This window comes from Vipera ursinii, assembly GCF_947247035.1.
Source record: "Vipera ursinii genome assembly, chromosome: 2".
Lineage (NCBI taxonomy): Eukaryota > Metazoa > Chordata > Lepidosauria > Squamata > Viperidae > Vipera > Vipera ursinii.
In genome coordinates, this window is record NC_139513.1 from 124,163,423 (window position 1) to 124,184,015 (window position 20,593).

Below are 20,593 nucleotides of genomic sequence, written 5' to 3' on the forward strand. Positions count from 1 at the left end.
TGCCTACCTCTGGGAGAAGGAGGGACCGGAGCAGCGCAATTATCCTACGGTACACACCCGCATCGTTTTTAAACCCCCAATCCGAAAGAGAGCGCACTTTCCCAAACGAAAAGGGAGCAGGAACTCGACCCTAGTTCTCTATGGAGGTCATAGAAACGGCAGGTTTATCTACAATGGAAGACAAGTCCAACCGGAAGTGGCAGAACTGTGTCCTAAGCTTCTATCTTGAAATAGCCTGGCAACAGCAGCGAACATCATTTGCGTCCCCAGGGCAGCAAGCAGTTGCCGCCGAGCGTCGTCTCTGTTGCGAGCGGCCGGAAACGGAAGTAGCCGAACCCTCCGCTTCGGAAGATAGGAACCCGGAAATTAGTCAGGGAATGGCGGCCGGTCGAAGTTTAAGTCGCTCGGAGCGGAAAGCGGCGGCTCGCGCCGAATTCCTCCGCCAAGAAGAGCAGCGAGAGCGACGGAGGCAGGTACTGCGAGGTTGCCGGAAATCCAGGCGGGCGGTGCTTCTCGAGGCTTGGCAACACGCCCTCCCCTTCTCTTACGCTCTTTTCCTCGTTCGACCCAGGTGTCCCGAATCCTGCGCAAACCAGCGGCTGACCGGAGCGCCGACGAGGCGATGCTTCTGTCTGGATGTCAAGAGATGGTGCGAGATCTGGAGCGGCTTCGCAAGAAGCGTGAAAGGCTGCGGCGCCGGCTAGAGGAGGTGGGTAGGTTCTTCGCTGTGCTGTCATTGCCCTGATCGACGTGAGGGCTTGTTCCATCTTGCCCCACGGCTCAAGCAAGCTCTAGCGCAGGGGTCTTCAAACTTGGCCCTTTTATGACTTGTGGACTTCAACTCCCAGAATTCCTCAGCCAGCAAAGCTGGCTGAGGAATTCTGGGAGTTGAAGTCCACAAGTCATAAAAGGGCCAAGTTTGAAGACCCCTGCGCTAGCGTGTATTTTTTCTAAATATCCTCAGTTTGACAAGTTCTATAGTGGCCTTAACTAGACAGGAGTTAAATTGTTTTGCCAGATCTAAAATCAGCTTCAAGGTCTGTAAAATTAGCTATGCTTTATCATCTATTTAAGGATGAAAAAAAGCTAGATATTTGGCAATGACTGGAAATATATGCCCAATTGATTATATGCCCTCAGGTTGCTATCAACTCTTAGTGACCACATAGATAGATTTTCTCCAGGAGGATCTGATCCCTGTGTGGTGCTTCAGGTTGTCCATCACTTCTGTAAGTGAATCCATCTGACTTGTGGTTGGTTAACATCTTCATTTCCCCCTCCCCCCTTTCTCAGCATTATAGGGTTCTGTAGAAAAGTAGATCTTTGCATAATGTGTCCAAAGTATGATAATTTCAGCCTGGCCATTTGTGCTTCAAATTAAAATTCTGGATTGAGTTGCTTGATGATCCATTTGTTTGTTTGTTTGGCTGTCCACAGTATTCTCACAAATCTTTTCCAGGGTCAAAGTTGAAAGGTGTCAAATTTGACTTTGAAAAAACAGAATTTCCATTCTATTCCTTCAAAGTCAAATTTCCACTTCATACAGTGTCATGAAGAAAGCTATTGCCTGCACAATTCTGGTCTCTAGATGCAGGATAAGGATTGGCAATGGGGACAGTAAATTTCATGCAAGCTTAATTTTTCACCAAAAAATAAATTTATTTTTATTTTTTATTTTAAATCCATTTATATCCCGCCCTTCTCCGAAGACTCAGGGCGGCTTACAAGCTTAGCAGTAGCCTTCATTCTATGTATATGCCTGCTTATTAGGGCTTTCACACACACACCCAAGCGGCATTATTACAAAGTCAGCTTAATTGCCCCCAACAATCTGGGTCCTCCGGGTCCTCCTGGTCAATGACCCCCGGGTCATCCTTTCATAGATATTTCCTTGCCAGATTCTTCAATACTTCCAACAGTGGCAATATTTATAGCTCGACTTTAAACTGTGGGGTCCTTGGTGCTCTCTGAGCTTGGTGGTTTTCTTGCAGATGTTTCATTACTAAGTTAGCTAACATCATCAGGGCTAAACAGTGCATTAGTGCTTGCACTGATGATATTACTCAGTTTGGTAATGAAATGTCTACAAGAAGACCACCAAGCTCATAAAGCACTAAGGACCCCCATGCTTTCAGCAGTGACAGAGCTTCTAATGGCTTCTAAAGTACAGTCTTCACTGAAAAAGCCAGGATACATCCAGAGATGTATCTGCCTTGAAACTAGCCCATGCTAAACTGTATAGCACAGTCAAACATTAGCACAAGGAATGTTTTGTGACATAATACAAAATCATTTTGTTTTACATCATAAACTGTTTTATGATAATTTTATGTCATAAAATGTTTTATAAAATTTGCCAAATTTCAATTCCACAGGAGTCATGGGTCCTTGATTTTGGATGCATGTTAGCCCACTTGAGGTACCTTGGTTACCTCAACCAGTTAAAAGTTACAAGAATCAGAATTTTAAGTAGTATACAGTAATATATTCAAGAATTGCTGGAGAGTATTTTAATTAGCAGTAAAAAAGCATGTAACACAATAAATCTGTCACATCTGTAAGACTTCTGTGTTTGGAAGGTAAGATAAATAACAGCACATCTATATTTTTATATAAATTAAAGTTAACTACTACTGGAAAGTAGTAGTAATGTATTTATATTCCACTAGTACGTATTCGGTTGAATTTAAAAAGTAGGAGTATTTAACTATCTAATTTTTTTGTAAATAAATATGCACAGCTTTTTATACTGTCCAAAATTTGTGATAAAATTTTTATCATTCAACTGATTTTCTGCATCTTAAAAACTTCTGATTGCATTTTTATTTTTGTTAAAAGGTCTGCTTGGAAACCTTTTCCATTATTACAATTTTTAGATGTTTGGCTTTTTAATGATCAACAAGTTTATGTATACCGTATATGGATATACAAAAAACTTCAAATATAAATTGATCTTTACATGTTTAGTATAAACATCACCTGCCACAGAGATTGAATCACTGCGTGATGTTTGCACTCATGGTTAAAGAGAATACAATTTGTTCCATTTCCCTGAACAATTTTCCTGAAGTTTTGTTTAGCATTTAAAAGCTATTCATGAGGTAAGTGTCAGCAAGGAAAACTATTGTAAATTAAGAAACAAACAAACAATGGAAGTTTCTTCTATAGTTTTTTTCAGGAATGTTTTTCACTGAATTTCATTTCCAGCTATGAACTGAAGGCCTTTTGTTTCTGGAAAGGCAGATCTGGATCCAACCCTCTGTAATTAAGCTGGTTGCCCTTCATAGGCTTAAAGTTAAACAACCTAATTGTCTTTTGAACTGGCTTTGCTTGTCGAGAATTTTGTGGTTTTCCTTGCTGACAGACAAAACTGAATAATGATTTCTGCCAAATTTACAGAAAAGGAACCAGTTAGTTTATCTGTATCTCTTTTTGGGAAATTATTTTTTTTCTTCTACTTTGAAGAAGAAATATAATAGTTAAAGGCAGAGATAATAGTGATAAATATACTGTATTAATGAACAGTTCCTGCATGTTTCATTGAGGCTCCAAGTACATTTATAAGTACATGGTAGGAGAGCCAGTGCTTATTCAGAACAGTATGTAATTTGTAATTCGGCTTCTTGATATTGTAAAATTCAGTATCTGCTTGAAATAATATAAATTATTTTTAAAAGCTTTCCAAATAAATTAGTTATGGTAATGGAATGCATAGGAGACCTCAAGGAAAGAGGACAAGAGATCCTGCCTAGGAAACAATGAGGCGAGAGGGGCAGGAGCCCTCAGTCACTTAATAATTGTAGAAGAAAACTAAGGAAGGATTCATCCTAATGGAACAATCAGTTAAAAGTGGAGGGCAGGAAGTTTCTGCTTTTTGACTTGCAAGGTTAATGTGGCCTCCCCTGATGGACCAGGCACGAAACACAACTAGATGAGCTAAGTCTGTTTTATTGTAAAGGGTACAATTACAGGATGGACAAAAGCAAGAAAAGAAATGTGTGGATTTTATCATTTTGGAAAATACGGGATTTTTATTCTTTTTTTTTTTTAGGTGTGTGATGAGCCTGACGAATTGAAGAGAAAAGTCAGCAAGCTATCTGCTGTTGTCCGAGGAGCTAAACATCTTATTGTGTATACCGGAGCTGGCATAAGCACGGTAAGGTTGTATCAGTGTTCCTTCTTTTGTATCAGCAACAAACGATTCTTGTAACTGAATTACCTGCCTTGCTTATCATGTGAGAGCAGCATTGTTTTGAGGTTTGAAAATTCTTAAGGCTCCCAAGTCATACAACATAAGTTGAAGTAATTCAACAACTTCTGTAAAAACACAACTTGAGAGCATTTTGGCATATGAAATTTTGACTTTTATGTTGTATATTGACACTCGCACTGTGACAGTCTGGAAAAATGGGGAAAAAAATCAGAATTTCCCCAATTTCTTTAGGGAAAAAAGCTACATTTTTTGCAACATCTTTCCTAAAAAAGGTCAGAAAAGTGGGTGTTCATTGTACTCCTGATAGGTAGCATTCCAAAGCAGTGCATTGTAAACTCTTTAGGTATCCTTAAAGACTGGTAGAAACAAACAGGATTCTTTATACCAATCTTCATCTAAATTGTGAGTAAAAAGCTGTATATTGAGCTGCTCAAGGAGCCAACTCCTGTTTAGAATGCAAAATGTGTCTCTGGAAGTAATCCTCTGTGAGAAAGAATGCTGGAGAGGTGTAAAATACGTGAAGATTTCACACTTTTTGTGCTTTGGGAAAGAAAAGAACTGTGACAAATACCTAAATACTCATTGAAAGTGGAATTGAGTTCCCTGGCTAGCTGATAAATTTCTTATCCTAGTATTTTACATAACTATTTTATTAAAAAAAATGGGATGTGGAAGAGAAAGATAAACTATACCCTTACCATGTAAAACTTGCTTTGAGTCAAGCTCATTGTGAAGGTCATATCTATACAGTTTCCTTGGCAACAGTATCAAAGTGTTTTGTCAAAACTGGCACAACACAACAGTGCCTGCCCTTGCTGGGCTAAAGCAGCATGTTATATAGCTGTAACTTTAGAATAAACTAGAAATTGTTTTGTTCAGGGTAAACATTTAAGGGATTGAGATTGAGCTGATGGATAGATACACTATGAATGGCTTTGATCTTTGGGTGATGGCAGCTTGTTTGGTACAAAAATGTAATTTAGGATTTTTATTTTTATTAATCAAATTTGTAGAGCCACCTAACTCACAAAAAGTGACTCTGAGGCGTTTATAACAATCCAGTAATTTCATGGCATGGAAGTAATAGGTAGAGATGCTTATAAATACAGGCAAGACTGAATTCTTGAAATGAAACCAGTAGAGTTTCTTTTTCTTTGTGACTCCTTACAGGCAGCTTCAATTCCTGACTACAGAGGCCCAAATGGGGTGTGGACAATGCTGCAAAAAGGGAGAAGTATCAGGTAATCGTTTCAGAAGCATTTCTTGTGTTACACTGGAGTCTTGGGTGTCGCTTTTTACACTTCTTTTTTTCCCCCCTGTATCAGGGCTACCGATCTGAGTGAAGCAGAGCCTACACTCACCCACATGAGCATTGCTTGTTTGCACAAGAACAAACTGGTAAGCTCTTTGATTTTCAGTCCTGCACTTCTGAGGCCATATTCTTACAGTGACTTTTAGGCTTGCTGCATGTTGATACCACTGTCTAAATCAGACATGTCAAACACAAGGCCTGGGGGCCAGATCCGGCCTGCAAAGTGGTTTCATGTGGCCCGCGAAGCCATCCTGGAAACAGTGAGGGAACGGCCCCCGCTGCCTTGGTCCTGGCCCAGAGACCCTCCTTCTGCCAGAGACCCTCAGATCTGTCCCACTCCTGCCCAGGCCCCCTTAGGCACCCTTGATGTGAACGATGTAGAGCTGGCCACGCCCACCCAGTAGGCCATACGCACTCTAGCCACGCCCACCCAGTAGGCCACACCCACCCTGGCCATAACCACCCGGCCCCCCGAGGGCAACCACAATGCTGATGTGGCCCTCAATGAAATTGAGTTTGACACCCCTGGTCTAAATCAATCTTTTTTAACCTGGACAATTTTAAAATGTATGGACTTCCACACCCAGAATCACCAGGTTGTAATGCTTGCTGGGGAATTATAGAGGTTGATATCCGTACATCTTAAGGTCACTGAGGTTGAGAAACACTGGTCTAAATCATAAATGTGCAAACTGACATGCAGAGAGGATCTGGCATTCCCAGCATTTTACACTGCTTTTCTTGTTTTCTTTCCCTGCTTCATCCCTCTTCTGTTTCCACTTCTACATGCCTGCTCTTTCTGCTGTTGGCCTTCCTTTTTTCTGGTTCCAAAATTTAATTAGTTTATAGTATACGATACAAAGAAAATACAAAAGTAAATAATGGGAAGGATAGGGAAGGGGAAAGGGAATGGAAAAGTGGGGGAAGGGAAGGGGGAAAAAGAAAAAAAAAGGCATTGACTTCCAACTTCCTTTGGTGCAGTAAAATAGAATATCAACATCCAACCTCAATTTTTTACTTTTACAAAATAGTATAAACTAGCCATTTCGATAACAACAAATCTATCGGTAAAGCCCAAAATCAAAATTACATTTTTTTCCACCTCAAGCACAAAGTCCAAGGTTTCCATGTAACAGTAAAGGTATTTGTATTTTTTTCTTTAATCAAAACAGTCAATTTAACCATCTCTGCTAGCTCCATCAGTTTTTGCAACCATTCCTCCGTTGTGGGGATCGATATGATCTTCCAATTCTGAGCATAGAGTAATCTTGCTGCTGTCAACATACACTGCATAACATCAAGTTTCCAATTTCCCCCCTCCCCCCCACATCTTTATCCATTAGCCTCAAGATAAAAGGATCTGGTTTTCTTTCTATATCCACTTGTAAGAATTTTCTGTATTAACATATGAATCCTACTCAATATTTTTTTGCTTTAATCACACGTCCACCATAAATGATAAAAGGTCCCTTCTTTACCTTTACATTTCCAGCATTCATTTAAAATGCCTTTATACATTCTTGATAACTTATCTGGTGTTAAATAGCAATGATACATCATCTTGTAAAAATTTTCTTTTAACTTATAGTTTAATGTAAATTTTAATCCTTTATTCTGCATATTCTCCCATTGTTTAAGCATTTCAGGGGTTTCAAACTCAATTTCATTGAGGGCCGCATCATCATTGCGGTTGCCCTCAGGGGGCCGGGTGGGTGTGGCCAGGGTGGGCGTGGCCTACTGGGTAGGCATGGCTAGAGTGTGTATGACCTACTGGGTGGGCATGGCCACCTCTACATTGTTCGCATCAAAGGTGCCTATGGGGGCCTGGGCAGGAGTGGGACCCCCTATGAGGGTCTCTGGCAGGAGGAGGGTCTCTGGGCCAGGGCCAAGGCAGAGGGGGCCATTCCCTCACTGTTTCCAGGATGGCTTCGCGGGCCACATGAAACCACTTCGCGGGCCGGATCCGGCCCCCGGGCCTTGTGTTTGACATGTCTGCATTACATTATACCCAAAGTTCCTTGCCCACTGAATCATGCAGTGCTTTACTTGTTCATTTTCCAGATTTAAATTCAATAAGATTTTATAAACTTTAGCAATAATATGTTCATCACTGCCACGCAGTAGGATTTCCAATTCATTCTTAACAAAGCTAAACTCATTATTCTTGTTGTCTAATTTAAATATTTCAGTTGTATATATGTAAACCAATGGCAGACATGACCTCCTGACTTTAACTCCTCCTTGGAATTGAAGTAGGCTCATTCATTTTAAAATATTTTGCCATAGGTCCACCAGTTTGGCCTCATCACTATCTTTTTTCTAACAAAAGGATTCTTGTTGGGAAACCCAAAGCGGCACCTTTGTGGAGAACCATGTTTTACATTTGTTCCAAACTTTCAAAATGGCATGTCTAATAAAATGATTGTTAAAATCAACATTTACTTTAACTTTATCACACCACAAGTAACTGTGCCAGCCAAACCTTAATTCATGACCTTCTAGATCCAATAACCTCTTATTCTGAAAGTTCACCCATTCTTTTAGCCAAACCAAACAACAAGCATTAAAGTACCGTTTCAAATCAGGTAGGCCTAACCCCCCTCGTTCCTTACTATCTTGCAATAAACTATATCTTATTCTCGGGTTTGAAATATCCCTCTGCCATTGTTTAAATGGAATATCGGTTGTGAATATTGGCAGTATTTGAAACAGGAAAAGCATCTTTGGTAAAACATTCATCTTTTTTTTCTTTTAAAACACGTTTATTGGTTTTCCAATTTAAAGACTATATATTTAGAAAGCATCATGGTACCTGGGTAATCATCAATTAAATAACAGAGTTTTCAATACATAGTTCGGGTTACATTGTCATAGCATCCTTCTCTATTTCCCTTAACATTCAATGCAACGTATTTAAACTAACAAATTTTTAAGAATAGCATGGTCAATTAAAGAAAAATTATCAGTCCAGTTTCAATAAAATATATCCATGTCCTGTTAAATTTTATCTAGTTTTGATATTAATTATAGTATTCAAATTTAACCTTTAACATCCCAAATGATATTCACAACCCAAATTTCCCTTATTTTATTACACCAAAGATTGTAACGTCTAACATACACAGGATAGTTAAGTGGCTAAACTATACCTAATAAACATTGTCTATTTCATATCCTAATACATCACAAGTTACCAATAGGAGAACCTATATTTATCAATCTACTTCTACTTATACATAACCAAAATTTTAACCTCACCGTAGGATCCATAAGCCAAATTTCCATTATGTCAATGTATAAATTATAATGTTTAAAATAAGCCTAATAAGTACTTAACCACATTCTAATTTATCTCATAAACATTTTCTATTTCAGATCCTAATAGGTCACTAATTACTAACAAAATGGCCTATAATGATTCTCTAGGCACTCATTTTTTAAATCTAACTCTAGGTTTCTTTTTTTGCCAATCAGGTTTCCAGACCAAAGCCTTTAGATTGCCAAATAGGTCTTCCTTCGCTCTCATGCATATTATTTGCACCAGAGGAGGCCATCCAACCATCAGTAATGCACAAAAGTTAAACCATTTATAGTCATTATATTGTTGCCCTGTTGATTCCACTCTCTTTATTTGCTCTAATATCTCTGCAATTCGGTCTGGATTCTTCTTCCATCTAGGTTTGTCTGTTTTGAGTAGAAAGTCTTATCCAATTTTATAGTTAGTAGTTGACGGTCCAGGGTTTCCACAGGCTGTCTTTGTTGGACTTCGGAATCCTCTATGTTGGCATCGCTGTCTTGCGTGTAGTATACTTCTGGAATTGTAAGCACTTTAGAAAAGGTCAGAAGTTGAGTATTAAGTTTTTTCATAGTTTGTTGTTGGTCTTTAGGGTTGTCTGTCTTAGTAATAGTTCCTTGTACTTTTAAGATTGTAGGTTCTTTGAGTGGAGCCAATTTTTGGATATTAATTTTTCCAGTACCTTGTTGTTGTTGCTTATATTCCTCTGTCTCAATAGTGGTTCCTCTGTCTCCAATTTTGTTATATTCTGAATTGTGAATTCTTTGGTTGGAGTCTGGGTTTCAGTTTGTGAATTAGAGTTGGCACTTAAACTTTTGAGTTTGGAGATAGACATCTCAGTGACTTTGTAGATTGTTTCGAGTATAAGCTTATAATCAAGCGAGGTTTGTGGCTGATCAGTCTCCATTTTGTAGTAATTAAAGATAGTCCCTAGTGGAGGCTAATTTTCAAACAAAAGTCAGTAAGTGTCCACCTCCACAGGACTAGGCTAAATTCATCTCCAGCTGTTTCAGGTTTTTATCTTAATGCCAAGGTCAGTTCCAAGGTACAATAAACAAGTTTGTTTGCCAACAATATTCACTTGCTGTATCAGGCCTGGCCACTAGATGTCCCCAGAGTACTTAAAATCCTTTTCAGACAGAGTAGATATTATCAATTTTGAATCTTTTTATTTATTTTTTCTTTTTTGTCCCCTTTTTTAATCAAATAGGTAGAATAGTCCATTTCTGTGAGTTTAGGAATTTTGGGCCAAAAATAGAAAAGCAGTAAGTTCAATTAATTAGTATTATTTAATTCAAAGCTTTTTTTTCCTCTCCCGATGTAGACAGACGCCGCTATTAAGGAAGGTGGGGGAAAAAAGATCCCTTCCCTCTTTCCTCGCAAGGGGAAACAAATTCAAGAAGCTTTTAGCAGGAAAAGGTAGACAGGAAAGGAAGAAGGCAATTCTCACCCAGTTTTCAAGTGCTTTGTTGTAATTTTGGCTTCGGCAGGAAACGGCTGAAACGATGGGCCATGGGAGTGGCCGATCCTTTCTTTGTTGGTTTGGAGAGTGGCTCCAAGCCGGCGGGAGGGCCACCACCCTTCTATTGCCGACCAGAGAGTCCTCTCTTCTGCTCACCCCCCCAGGGCGACTTTCAACCCCTATACAGGGGCCCCCCGGCGAAGAAATCCAGATGATGTGGGGAGCATTTCCCACATGCGTCTGGCCATGCCGTGATCCGGAACCAGAACCCTGGTAAAACATTCATCTTGATTACAGAGATTCTACCCAGTAATGATAAATGCAATTTGTCCCATATTGGTAATTTTTTTAATGCCATTCCAGAGAGGCACATAATTATTTTTGAACAATTTTGTGCTTGTGTTTGTTAACATAACCCCCAAATATTTCACCTTTTTCTCAACCCTAAAATCAGACTTTTTAGTCAGTATATCACCATCCTGTGAAGTCCTATTCTTAATCAACATCGGTGTTCTCTGTTTCTTTATTTTAAAACCAGCCAAAGACCCAAACTGGTTTAATTTCCTCATCAAATGTTCTACATTATTTTTTGGGTCTTACAGAAATATCGCCAAATCATCAGCAAAGTCCCTCAATTTATAAACTTCCTTCTTAACATTTATACCTCTTATTTTCCCATCTTCTCTGATATCTCTATTCAAAACTTCCAGCACCAGGATAAAGAGCAATGGATACAACGGACATCCTTGTCTTGTATGCTTTCAAATTTCACATGACTTAGATCACTGTTAATAACAATTTTTGCTTGCTGTGATGTACTGTATAAACAGCTTTTTTAAAAAAATTCCATTTATATCCCGCCCTTCTCCGAAGACTCAGGGCGGCTTACAATTTAAGCACAAACCAATGTGCTTAGCAATAGCCCTTGAATTGTATTCAAGGGGGTCAAAGCAAAAGCTTTGACCCCTTGAATACAATTCCCACCAAAGTCCATTTCTTCCAGGATTTTAAACATAAATACCCAATTTAAGTTGTCAAAGGCCTTCTCAGCATCTAAGAATATTAAAGCTGCCTGTTGTTCATTATGATATTGTAAATATTCAATAATATACAAAACAGTTCTCACGTTATTTCTTAACTGTCTTTTTGGCAGAAAGCCAGCTTGATTGTCATAGGTATATATATATACACCTGTAAAACTTTATTTAGTCTTTCTGCCAAAACTGCAGCAAATAATTTATAATCCTCATTTAATAATGAGATTGGTCTACAATTCTTTATCATCATAGCATCCTGATGCTCCTTCAGAAGTAACAAGAGTATTAGCTTCTGTCTAAGTTGAGGGTATCTTTCCCCCTGTAATAGATCATTCATTACATCCTTTAATGGCTGAAGAAGTTCACCTTCAGAACATTTATAATATTGACTTGTAAATCCGTCTGGGCTAGGGGCTTTGTCTGATTTCATTTTTCTTATAGCTTCTGATATTTCAAAGGTAGTTATTAGGTCATTCATAAATTGTCTCTGAATTTGTGAGAGTTTCAACAAGTTTTGTCTTAGCAAGTATTCATCTATTTTGACCTATCTAGCTCCTACATCTTATACAAATTAGAATAAAAATTGTGAAAAGATTTTTTAATCTGTTCGTTATCAGTTATTACTTTCCTTTTGAATCTTATTTTTATATCAATCTTCTGATAGAAAGTATGATTTTTCTTCATTTTTTTTTTCCATGCATAGGAATCTCAGCACTTAAAGATTGTGTGCTTAGCTCAGAATCTCAGTGCCAAAGCAATTTCTGTTAACAGTGAAGTAAGCTACACTGTAATTTTTCATATACTTCACACATACAATTTTAAAATGTGAACCTGCAATTAGTGCAGGTTCGCATCCCACCAGGCTCAAGGTTGACTCAGCCTTCCATCCTTCCGAGGTAGGTAAAATGAGGACCCAGATTGTTGGGGGCAATTAAGCTGACTTTGTAATAATGCCGCTTGGGGTGTGTGTGAAAGCCCTAACAAGCAGGCATATACATAGAATGAAGGCTACTGCTAAGCTTGTAAGCCACCCTGAGTCTTCGGAGAAGGGCGGGATATAAATGGAATTAAAAAAAAAGAATAGAAGTGAAATGGAAGCTTTCAAGATGTGGAAGAGAAGTACATTAAACTTTGTAACTATAGAATTTAAAACTCAGTAGCCTTATCCACTTTTGGAGGGCAGTCCATGGCCCAGCAGTACTTGCATTCCCTGTAATGCATACTATCTTTGTTTAAGACAGGGGCCTCCAAACTTGGCCCTTTTATGACTTGTGGAGTTCAACTCCCAGACTTCCTCAGCTGGCGTGCCTGGCTGAGGAATTCTGGGAGTTGAAGTCCACAAGTCATTAAAAGTCAAGTTTGAAGACCCCTGCTTTAAGACATGCTAATAGCTTTATCTAGTTTCAGAAAATTAGTTTCTAGTCCTTGGAATTCTTCAGGAGGCAACATTCTGCATCTCATATTCTTGCACAGGGAGTCCAAATAGCATAGTCACTAAATCTTCCATTTCTCTTGTCTCAGACCGGAAATGGGCTTAAGGCCCTGATGCTGAAACTTGATCAGGGAGGATTGATTAGCCATCGGGCAGCCATCTTTACCATTGTCTGCAAGCTACTCCCAAACTGGTAGTTAGTGAGTTTAAAACAATTTTACTGTCTCTGCCAATCAACAGAACACATAAAGGCCATCCTTGACCTATGATCATTCATTCAGCGATCATTTGCAATTATGATTGTACTGAATGAATGGAGATTGCAACCAGTTCTTGACTTCACAGTCATGATATCATGACCTGTGTGCTTGGCAACCCATTCACAATTACAACTGGTTGCCAACTTCCCTTTGATCACATAATTGCCATTTGCAGTCTTCCCTGCTGACTTCCCCCAGAAAATCAGTGAGTTCTATTTTTTGAAAATTAAGGTTGCAGGTCACGGGTAAATCTCCCCAATCGGGACATCCTTCTCCAGCCTCTCTGCACTTGTGCAACCCCTCACACACACTCAACCCACATGGTTCCTCTCATGCACACATTTCTGCACTCACTCTCACACACCTCCTTGTGCACCCTTCCTGTGCACACCCTCCTCTGCATGCCTGTGCCTCCTTTTACCTCCATCTAATAGCAACAACTTACCTGTCTGTGGGTCTGAGATTTGCTAATTCCTGCTGGCTTCCCCATTGACTTTGGTCATGAGAAGCTGGCAGGAAGTTGCCTTGCCTAATGATCATGGAATTCAGTTAATGACAACCAGGACTGAAGGGATTGCTGTCACTAAGTGATGTGGTCACAGTTTACAACTGTACTGCTTAGCAATGAAAATTTCAGTCCTAGTTGCTGTCATGTCAAGGACTACTGTAGTGAGAAAAAGAGGATATTTTTTGTGTACATTATAAGAATTTTGTTACTGTATCTTGAATGTGATTGGGCAAGGAAAAAGGAAAAGAGGAAAACAACTTCTCTTACTGTCTATGATACTATTTCTGTTTCACCCCATTTTTTTTTCTTTTTAGGTGAAGCATGTTGTGTCTCAAAACTGTGATGGGCTTCACTTGCGCAGTGGACTTCCTCGAGAAGCCCTGTCTGAGCTGCATGGAAACATGTATATAGAGGTGAGTGCTTGGAGAGAGTGAGATTTGGTGCGTTGTCATAGATAGAAGAAAAATGCTAATAAATTCTGTGATTCCATCCCAAACTAGGTTTGCACATCTTGCACACCCAATCGTGAATATGTACGGATATTTGATGTGACAGAGCGCACAGCCTTGCATAGGCACCAGACTGGGAGATTATGCCATAAATGTGGAGCACAGCTGAGAGATACGATTGTACACTTTGGAGAGAAGGGTATTTTACAGCAGCCCTTGAACTGGGAGGCAGCAACAGAAGCTGCTAGCAAAGCAGATGTGATCCTTTGCTTGGGGTCTAGCTTGAAGGTAAAATTAAAGAAATATCTTCTTTGCACATTAGTGTTAATGGTTTAAGATGTATTATTTGCACTATGTATAGGAAGCTTTTGGAAAAATACTGAAAATTAATGATGATCTAATTGAGATTTTAGTTTGTAGTTTTCAAAATTTAGCTTGCGAAAATAGAAGTTGCTGAAACCACATACATACCAGTAGTCCTCGACTTACGACCACAACTGAGCTCAAAATTTCTGCTGCTAAGCAAGGCGGTTAAGTAAGTTTTGCCTCATTTTACAACCTCTCTTGCCACAGTTGTTAAGTGAAACACTGCAGGTGTTACGTTAGTAACACGGTTGCTAAGTGAATCTGCTTCCCCATTGGCTTTGCTTGTCAGAAGGTGGCAAAAGGGGATCACATGACACTGGGACACTGAAACGGTCATAAATATGAGCCAGCAGCCAAGCATCTGATTACCATGGGGATTGTCACTGCACGTTTTTTTGTTGTTCGTCAGAAAGTTCATTTCTAACTGTACATTTTCCTCTGCTCTCTGCACCTGTTGTGATAACTTATCTGGTAACCATAGTGAATCCCATATGACTAGTTATGTTATGGTTGCAGTCTGTTTAGTGCGCATGTCTAGAAGAGGTTCCCACAGTTATTTTTTTATTGTTTTATTCACTTTGCTGCTACTGACTGTTACGTTAGGATGTAGTGAGCTAGCTCTCTTTATAATATATATTTAGTTTTTATATTTTTGTAAGTAAAAGGTATTTAGTAAGATTATGCGTCGTGCTTTTATTGCCTTCCTGCATGCACATCATACATTCTCTGAAGCACGGTCCTTCGCCCTCTACAAAGGTGATTTTTACCTTGACAGGGATGCTGCAGCGGTCGTCAGTGTGTGTAAAACAATCATAAGGGTTTTTTTTGCCGTTGTAACTTTGAACGGTCACTGAGCGAACTGTTGTAAGTCAAGGACTACCTGCATTTGCCTTCCTATTATCCCACCAATATAATCTTGCAGATTCTTTTTAGTACAGTAGCAATCAGTTCATGTGCGAAGCTTTTTCCTTTTATAAGTGATAACATATTTCTGTAGATATGCTGAAAGTTAATGAATACAGGTTTGTGAAATAGCTGAACTGGGCAAGAAATGAAGCTCCTAAAATTATATCTGAGAAGGAAAAGAGAGTATTTTCCCTGATAATTAAAAAAAAATCAGTAATTTAGTACAGGTAGTCCTCAACGTACAACAGTTTGTTTCATGACCATTCCAAGTTACAGAAAAGCGTAGTAAAGTGAATTAAGATGACTTTTCACACGTAACAACCTTTGCAGCATCCCCATGTTTATGTGATCAAAATTCAGGTGCTTGGCAACTGGCTCATATTTATGACATATTGCCGTGTCCTGGGGTCACCTGATCACCTTTTGCCACCTTCCCCACCTGGATTCAGTGGGGAAGCCAGATCCACTTAACAACTGTGTTAGTAACTTAACAACTGCAGGGATTCATTTGCCAAATGGGGCAAACTGCTTAACTAAATGCCTCGCTTAGCAATAGAAATTTTGGACTCAATTGTGGTCGTAGGTCAAAGACTACCTGTAGTTTCCAAGTAAAATAATATGGCTTAACTGCTGGTTTGTTATTTATTATTCCGGGAAATAAAATGTCAGGCAATGGGTACTGCTAAAAAGAAATCAAGAAAAGGAATTCTCAAATTGTTCCCTTATAAGTGTTGAGAAAGCAGATTTGATTAAAACCAGTAGAAAAGGACAGGTTTGGTTTTTTATTGTCTTAGTACAATACTATTCTGAGATCACTTGCTCCCTTTTTCACAAAGAAAGTAGCCAAGAGCATCAAGTAAATATGCTCTTTGTGAAACATTCTGAGCAGACTGTATAGTTCATTACAAGACCAGAAAGGTCTTTAAGAATTGCCTACTCTTGTAGTTAAAATTCCTATTAAAGTAGGTATAGTCTACTTCAATAAATGCCCAATTGGACACTAATTTATTACTTTTTTCAAAGCTAAAGTGCATGTTTAGAAGCTTCTACACATAAGGTTTGATTTATGAATTATAGACTTTGAGAATATTTCTGTGTTTAAGAACATAAAAGCTATACTGAATCACCCTAAGATCACTTTCCTCCAACCCAATACTTTCCCAAGATAACTTTCTCAAAATATGTGGGGATTCTTATCTCCAGAATTTTAATATATTAAATATGAATCCAAAGTTCTTCATAAGAATCTCAATAACTGTGATCTGTTCCTTCTCTCAGTTTCTTTGTCACCTTTAAACATGATGCACCTTGGTATATCATATTTAAAGAGAAGAGTCCCTGATACCTTGGGCAGCATTTTAGTTTTCCATTAACTGAGGCTGTAGTTCTACACATATTTTCCTACCAGTAATCTCTGTTAAACATTAGCAGATATCTTTTAAAATAAACTTATATAGACTTACTTTGTTAGCTATAGTTGTAATGGTAGGAACTGGAATTAGTAAGAACATTTCTTTCAGGTATTCTGATTTTAAAATTTTCCCCTTGAATCTGAGATAATAGCATTTGGGTTCTAGCATAAGATTGCATGTTGTCCACCTGTTCTTGGAATATTGCACCGGTGCACGTTACTTAGTCCAGAAGTAATTTTTTCTAGAAAAAAGAAAAAAGTCCTGTAGATGTCTTAGTAACCCCGAATCCCAAAATAATAGGCTAATTAGCAGGTGATTGTTCTTATTGCCCCACTTTCCTTTTGCTTTCTGAGAAATCTGAAAATATGCATTGGAGGCAGTCTCCTTCTATAAATTTAGATATATCATGGTGTCATGTATCTGAAAACTAGGAGGTACGTTCACCTTTTAGCAGTAACATATGCTGTGTTATTGTCCTTTTTCCAACAGGTTTTGAAAAAGTATCCACATTTATGGTGCATGAGTAAACCACCCAGACATCGCCCTAAACTCTATATTGTAAATCTCCAGGTGAGTTCAGTTTTATCATTTTTGGGTAGAGCATAATATACAGGTGCATATGCTTACATCATTTGCCTTTATATACTTTTGAAAGGACCAATATATGCAGAAGGTCATAGAGTGTTCCCACTACTGTATACCAAGAATAAATAAATTGTTCTTGAGCAAAAAGCATGTGTGGACCTTTGGAGTTTTGTCAATTAAAATAAATGGAATATATTGGAGCAATTGTTTGAATATGTGGAGCAATTGTTTGCTTAGTTTTGTCTTTTCTTGGGCTAAGATTTCCATGATAATGACACTTAACATAATGTGAATAGAATCTGAATGGCATTCAGCTATACTCAGAAATTTATTTATTTATTTATTTGATTGATTGATTGATTGATTGATTTATATACCGCCATTCTCCCGAGGGACTCAGGGCGGTGTACAGGGCAATTAAAATATAACATACAAAACTTAAAAATAGGTTAAATTAAATTTAGCCCCAAACAAAATAAATTAAATTATGAAATTTAAAACCCCAATCCCTCAGTCCAGGCTAGCAAGCTCGAATAATCTGGTTTTCAGGTCATGGCAAAAAGAGTGAAGGTCGGGAGCCATCCGGAGCTCCACAGGCAGCTGATTCCAGAGGGCAGGCGTGCCCACAGAGAATGCTCTCCCCCTGGGGGCCGCCACCTGGCACTCCCTGACCGGCACCCTGAGGAGACCCTCTCTGTGGGAGCGCACGGGGTGATGGGAAGTTGGCGTCGGCAGCAGGTGCTCCCGTAAATAATCCGGACCCATGCCATTTAGGGCTTTATAGGTAATCACCAGCACCTTGAATCTCACCCGAAGGACAACTGGGAGCCAATGCAGCTCGCGGAGGTGTTACATGGGAGTATCAAGAGACCCCAATCAGAACTCGCGCGGCCGCATTCTGCACCAGTTGAAGCCTCCGAATCGTCCTCAAGGGCAGCCCCATGTAGGGAGCATTGCAGTAGTCTATTCGAGAGGTCACGAGCGTATGAGTGACTGTACGTAGGGCATCTCGGTCCAGATAGGGCTGCAACTGGCGCACCAGGCGAACCTGGGCAAAAGCCCCCCTGGCCACAGCTCCTATGTGATCTTCCAAACTCAGCTGTGGACACCCAAGTTGCGAGCCCTATCTACGGGGGGTAACACCTCACCCCCCATAGTTAAAAATGGAATAGGCTAGATTGCCCGAGATGCCGGTATGTACAACCACTCGGTCTTGTCAGGATTAAGTCGAAGCCTTAATGTATGTCCTAGCTTGATAACCTTCAGACACTTGTTTCCTCTTAAATGCTGGGTTGGCTTCTCTATTTCTATCCAGTGATAATGCAGTGATGGTTGGAATGTGAGCTAATTATGCCTCTTTCTTAGTATTCCAAAAGTTTCCCATTGTATTACACTTTGAAAGATAATTTTATTAGATGCCACATATTCAAACTAAAGAGAAAGTATTTTTTTGTTATCTAACTATTGGAATGTCATTTCTTTTATAAGGGCTAAAAATATTTTACCAGCCCTACAATAAAAAAATAAAACTTATGTCTGTCTGAATCTGAAGAGTAGCAATGTTATATCACTCCCAAACTGTTTTGTCTTTGAGGAAACTAATCCAACCTTAATCTGTATTTGCAGTGGACACCAAAGGATGATCTCGCAGTCCTAAAACTTCATGGAAGATGTGATGATGTGATGAAGTTGTTGATGGATGAGTTGGGACTTCCCATTCTTTCCTATGATAGGTCAGTGAGAACCAAACTTGTTCAGTGTCACTTTTGTTCAGTGTCAGACTTGGTTAGTGTCATGAACTGTCAAATGCCCTTAATAATATGACTTACTTTTGATTTTTTTGGAGGCAGAATTTGTCATCCGAAGTTGTAAGGAAGATGGTGTGGTCCAAATCCTACTGCAGTTGAATATATTTGGCATAGTAGTTCAAAATGTAAGCTGCTACTTTGGTTCAAGTAGCTGTGTAAATTAACATTACATATTATCATGTTTGTTTGTAGAATTAAAGATCCCATCTTTTCTCTGGCTGTTCCTTTGCAACCTGAAGAAGAAAGCAGTCATAGCCGAAAACCCGTGGCTCCACCAGCAAGTCTTCATGAAGTACAACTGGGAGAGGAACAACAGATCCATCCAGATCCTCCCTCTGGTGGCTGGTTTGGCAGAGGCTGTGCAAAAGGCACAAAGAGGAAAAAGAACTCTTGATAACAATTAAAAAAAAATCTTGAGGACCAACTATAGTTGCTAAAATCAGGGCAAGAAATGACATCTGCACTAGAACTCATCAGGATTACTGGGCTAACTGGAAAAAACACAGCTGCTATTTTCATAGAGATTTTTTTATAATTACCTGACAAGGACCAAAGCCTAGCTTGGGTTTCTGCTGTATAAGGGGAGGTTGGCATTTAATACTCAGGGCTGCCCAATTAACAATTATTAATAAAATTATTATAAATGGCTGCTGGCAGTTATTTGAACATGGCTCTTTTGGTTTTGCTGTAGAAACCGTACAGGTAGTCCTTAAGTTATGACCACAATTGAGCCCAAACTTTATGTTGCTAAGTGAAACATTTGTTAAGTGAGTTTTGCCCCATTTTTTGAATTTTCTTACCACAGTTGTTAAGTGAACCATTGATTTAAGTTAGTAACGTGGTTGTTTTATCTGGACTTCCCCATTGACTTTGCTTGTCAGAAAGTCACAAAAGCTGATCACATGATCCCAGCACACTGCAACCGTCATAAATATGAACCAGTTGCCAAGCATCTGAATGTTGATCCTGTGACCACAGGGGATGCCGCAACAGTCATAAGTGAAAAGTGATTGTTAAGTCGCTCTTTTCAGTGTTGTTGTAACTTTGACCGGTGACTAAATGAACTTGTTTTAAGTTGAGAACTACCCATATTCCAGCACTCATTTAGGTCAGCAATTTCTATATTTAAAAGCTGCCTTGAGCAGCACTCTTATTACTAAATTAGAACCGGAAATAACACATCAGTTGTAGATCTGCAACCCTGCTGACTTTTTCCATTTTAGAATGTGTTATGCGCCGTATGGAAAGGTTTCAGCTATCACCGAAACACGAATGGTTGCTAGGTGTAATAACTGTGCCAAAAAAAAAGAAGTTACGTGTCTTCAAAAGGCCACATGCAGAAAAGAAGAGTGAAATAAGGTTGACGGAAACCTCCCATCCTCCAATAAGTTGCGGGCCCGGACGGCAGAAACGCGCGAATTTCTCCAGGCCGACCGATCGCTCCAGCCCAGAGGTCTTCAAACTTGGCCCTTTTATGACTTGTGGACTTCAACTCCCAGAATTCCTCAGCCAGGCATGCTGGCTGAGGAATTCTGGGAGTTGAAGTCC

General features: G+C 39.3%; 1 protein-coding gene across 1 annotated transcript; it reads left to right on the forward strand.

Moving 5' to 3' along the window:
* The first annotated feature begins 234 nt into the window (after window positions 1-234).
* On the forward strand, window positions 235-19,701 carry SIRT7 (sirtuin 7). Its single transcript, XM_083353949.1, has 10 exons — window positions 235-473; window positions 572-709; window positions 4,052-4,156; window positions 5,384-5,454; window positions 5,539-5,611; window positions 13,834-13,932; window positions 14,020-14,256; window positions 17,142-17,222; window positions 18,864-18,970; window positions 19,238-19,701. Exons 1-10 carry the CDS (start codon window positions 378-380, stop codon window positions 19,437-19,439), a joined length of 1,209 nt encoding a protein of 402 aa, XP_083210075.1. The 5' UTR covers window positions 235-377; the 3' UTR covers window positions 19,440-19,701.
* Window positions 19,702-20,593: the final 892 nt, after the last annotated feature.

What these genes read in the sequence shown, in the direction of transcription:
- SIRT7 (XM_083353949.1), top strand. Translation starts at nt 378, where the DNA reads ATGGCGGCCGGTCGAAGTTTAAGTCGCTCGGAGCGGAAAGCGGCGGCT. An exon ending in AGCGAGAGCGACGGAGGCAG is followed by an intron (nt 474 to 571) that starts GTACTGCGAGGT and finishes CGTTCGACCCAG; the next exon opens with GTGTCCCGAATCCTGCGCAA. An exon ending in ATGGAAACATGTATATAGAG is followed by an intron (nt 13,933 to 14,019) that starts GTGAGTGCTTGG and finishes ATCCCAAACTAG; the next exon opens with GTTTGCACATCTTGCACACC.